Consider the following 3,367-nt stretch of genomic DNA (forward strand, 5'->3'; position numbering starts at 1 on the left):
CCGACACAACGGACTTGTGTTGGACAGATCCCACCGTTGGTCGGGTGTATATGATAGCCTAGCTTATTAGGGATGATAGACTACTCATATCAATAAGGAATTCCTTCTTTTCCGGGAGCCCATTCAGATAGAACTCCAAAGTTAAGTGTGCTCAGGTTGGAGTAGTTTCAGGATGGGTGACCGACCGGGAAGTTGCTCCCGGATGCGCACGAGTGAGGACAAAGTGCGCAGAAAAGACTAGTATTGATCTATGGGGCCAGTCTAGATCTCGCCAGGAGTAACGACCACCGACGGGTGTGTCCGGAGTGTTACAGTGTAGTCCGGTAGAGGTGGAGTGCAATGTGGACGGTCATTGCCTCCTCCAACCCGCACGAGATGACACATCAGTCGACGGATCCGGACTAGTCGGAGTCAGATCATCTGCCCGCCATGCCGGAGAAAGCCGGAGATCACCGGACAGGGGCTTGGGTGACGGAGTGAAATGGAGGGGAGTGGAGTGGCTAGGTTTGATCTGGGAAGTAGATGGGATGAATATACGTGGGATTGGATGGGCCAGTGTGGCCTGGGTCCAACGTGGCGGACGCACCCAGTCGCGCCTGGGCCTCCTCATGTAAGGGGGTGCTGGTCAGGCCGGGCTGTTTGAGGCGCTCATTTAGGTTCAAGTTTTTTTTTTGACCGGTCAGTGACCGGATCATCCGTCCGGACATACAGGGGAAGGGGTTGAGGTGCCTGGCTGTAGATGCCGTAGCCACGTTGTTCCCAGGCTCATATATGTATTTCGACGTACGTACGCACCTACTCTCGTGCAAAAGCTGTGACCAGTACCATGTAACCATAAAAAACTGCTACAATGTTAAACCTTTCTGCAAAGTACAGACACGGCAGGACCACGGTCTTGTTTCGCGGCAATGCCGTCTCCGGTGCCAAGTAAATAATGCAAGGTAGAGCGTGCTGCATCTGGCACAACGTTGTAAATTTCTATACCTAAAGCTGTGCCCAGTACTAGTGTAACCATATCATAGTAACCTTTCTTCTGGTTTCCGGCAATGCCATCCCAAGTGCCAAGTAGTGGCTACCATTCGTCACTTTGAGAACCTAGGTCAGGAATGCCAGTAGGTGGACGGATGGGGTGCCCGTTTGAATGCAATAGATATCAGTCCCTTCCCGTCCTCTCATTGCTCCGGCATTGAACAAGCAGGAGACTGGGCCGCGAAGCGGGCAACGCTCTCGGCCGGTGCTCATGTCCAAGGCCGGAACGACGTGAGAGGTCGGGTCCGCTCTAGTTCGACATGAATGCGTCGCTAACACTCTCGGGCTGCATGAATATGCGGCAACCACTTCAGGTGGGAAAGGACGCGAAGCAAGGCAGCGGTCCGGATGACCGCAAAGCCCCCTGCTTCTGATTTGCGGACCGATCTGGGGACGAATGCGGGAAAGTGTTGGTTCAAACGGGCTGGTCTGGGCGGACACAACTGGTTTGAGAGTCAGCATCGAAGATGCCTTAATGGCCATATGCGTGTAGCCAAGACACATGTTTGCTTCCTCGCGTGCAGAAGGCGACAGAGGCATTCATGTCTTCTCCACATGCAGCCTCCGCTTTCGTTCACTCTCCGACTCCCCATCACCACTTGGTACAATTTTTTAGACCTTTTACAGTACATCTAAGACCTATTTTCTAGCAACGCCCGTGAAGTAGTGCTTTCGGTTGCGTTGTACTAAATTCCTGACATCGAACCTTTAATCATGTTGTAGTACGTACTAAATGCTTATGTTATACATATCCACTAATTTGCACGTGTTGACGAACTTGCCTAGTTATTGCTTTGGTCATCTAAATGACTTGCAAAAGGAAGTGGAGCTGCTTTCTTCTTATGAAATGGAACATGACGATGAGCCTTTTGATCTAAGAAAATAGTAGTGGGCGTAGCTAGGAAACCGCAGCGAATATTACACACATAGACGGGGCGTTGACCTACAGATTGCGGCTATATAAGTGTGGCCGGCCAGGCTTCATTGATCAAAGCAGGAATCAAAGGTTCAAGGACACGGACACACACCACAAATACACACAATGGTAGAGTAGTGGACCTTTTGTTATATATATATAGAGAGAACTTTTGTTCATTATCTTGTTACCTTTCGTACTTGTTCTTCCTTGGTGCACTATCACATAGTTGTACTGACAATTCTCTTGTTGCAGGCAGAGGCACCGAATAAGAGCAAGAAGAAAGCAGTGGTGGAGGAGAAGAAAGAACCGAAGAACAAGGTTAACAAACTGAATGATATTACAGGTACCGAGAAGAAAACTACAAAGGACTTACTATACTCTTGTTGCAGGCAAAGGGATCGAATGCCCAAAGCTCGAAGGGCAAGGAAGTGGAGGAGGACAACAGAGATCTAAAGAGGACTATCCAAGACCTGGAGGACAAGATTAGCGCACAGAATGTTAAAATTAAAGACAACCAGACTCGCATAGGGAAAGTGGCCATGGAGAAAGATAATGTGGAAGAGGATATCACAGAGCAGAAGAATAAGGAAACAGAGACGGGAAGAAAGATTGATAGGCTGGACATGAGGAAAGGAAAGCTGGTGGAGAAGATAGGGAATCTGGACTTGCAGAAAGAAGAAGTGGTGAAGGAGAAAACAAAGCTGGGAAAGGGTATCACAGAGCTGAAGAGGAAGGAACAAAATACGGGAACACAGATTGCAGATCTGAAGAAGAAGGAAAATACGCTGGTGGAGGAGAAAGGAAAGTTGGCGAAGGAGCTAGATGAGAAAAAAACTATGAGGATTGATAATCTGGAGAGGAGGAACGAAGAGCAGGCCAAGGACAATGAGGCACTGAAGAAGGACAACGAGAAGCTGGTGCGTAAAGAAAGAAAGACCATAGAGGAGAAAAGGGAACTGAAAAACAGCTACGACACGCTGCAGGACAAGTACGATGGGAGATGCTGCAGCTCTTGCTCAATTTGTTGACAGTCGGAGTACGGGCTGTTACTACGTGATTTCAACATATGTACTCGTGATGTTGCTGTGTACGCAACATGGGTACTTGTCCCTTTTAATTTTCCTCTATGCATGGCTATGAGTTTCTTTCTAGGTGTTGTAAGCTCTTTCAAAAATTGTAAGCACTTGATTTATGGATCCTTTCCGATGTTCCTTTCGATCTATGTAGTAATACCATGTGCTTTCGTTAAGACAAATGGGCTGAACTAAACTGATGGGTTCCTCCATACATAACTGAACTACAAGTCAGTGGTACTGCATTTATCATCTGAAGCCTTTAGTTGCGTCGTGCTTGTGGCTCCCCGGATTCGGCTCTTTTGCTCAGCAGTGGCCATCCAGCACGCCACCTCAGACCTACACA

General features: G+C 48.3%; 1 protein-coding gene across 1 annotated transcript; it reads left to right on the top strand.

The window, feature by feature from the left end:
• Nucleotides 1–1,961: 1,961 nt before the first annotated feature.
• Nucleotides 1,962–3,164, top strand: LOC125537883 (golgin subfamily A member 6-like protein 7). Its single transcript, XM_048701238.1, has 3 exons — nt 1,962–2,074; nt 2,201–2,266; nt 2,338–3,164. Exons 1-3 carry the CDS (start codon nt 2,072–2,074, stop codon nt 2,974–2,976), a joined length of 708 nt encoding a protein of 235 aa, XP_048557195.1. The 5' UTR covers nt 1,962–2,071; the 3' UTR covers nt 2,977–3,164.
• The last annotated feature ends 203 nt before the right edge of the window (nt 3,165–3,367 follow it).

This window comes from Triticum urartu, chromosome 1 (genome assembly GCF_003073215.2).
Source record: "Triticum urartu cultivar G1812 chromosome 1, Tu2.1, whole genome shotgun sequence".
Classification (NCBI taxonomy): Eukaryota; Viridiplantae; Streptophyta; class Magnoliopsida; order Poales; family Poaceae; genus Triticum; species Triticum urartu.

What these genes read in the sequence shown, in the direction of transcription:
- LOC125537883 (XM_048701238.1), top strand. An exon ending in AGAAAGAACCGAAGAACAAG is followed by an intron (nt 2,267 to 2,337) that starts GTTAACAAACTG and finishes CTCTTGTTGCAG; the next exon opens with GCAAAGGGATCGAATGCCCA.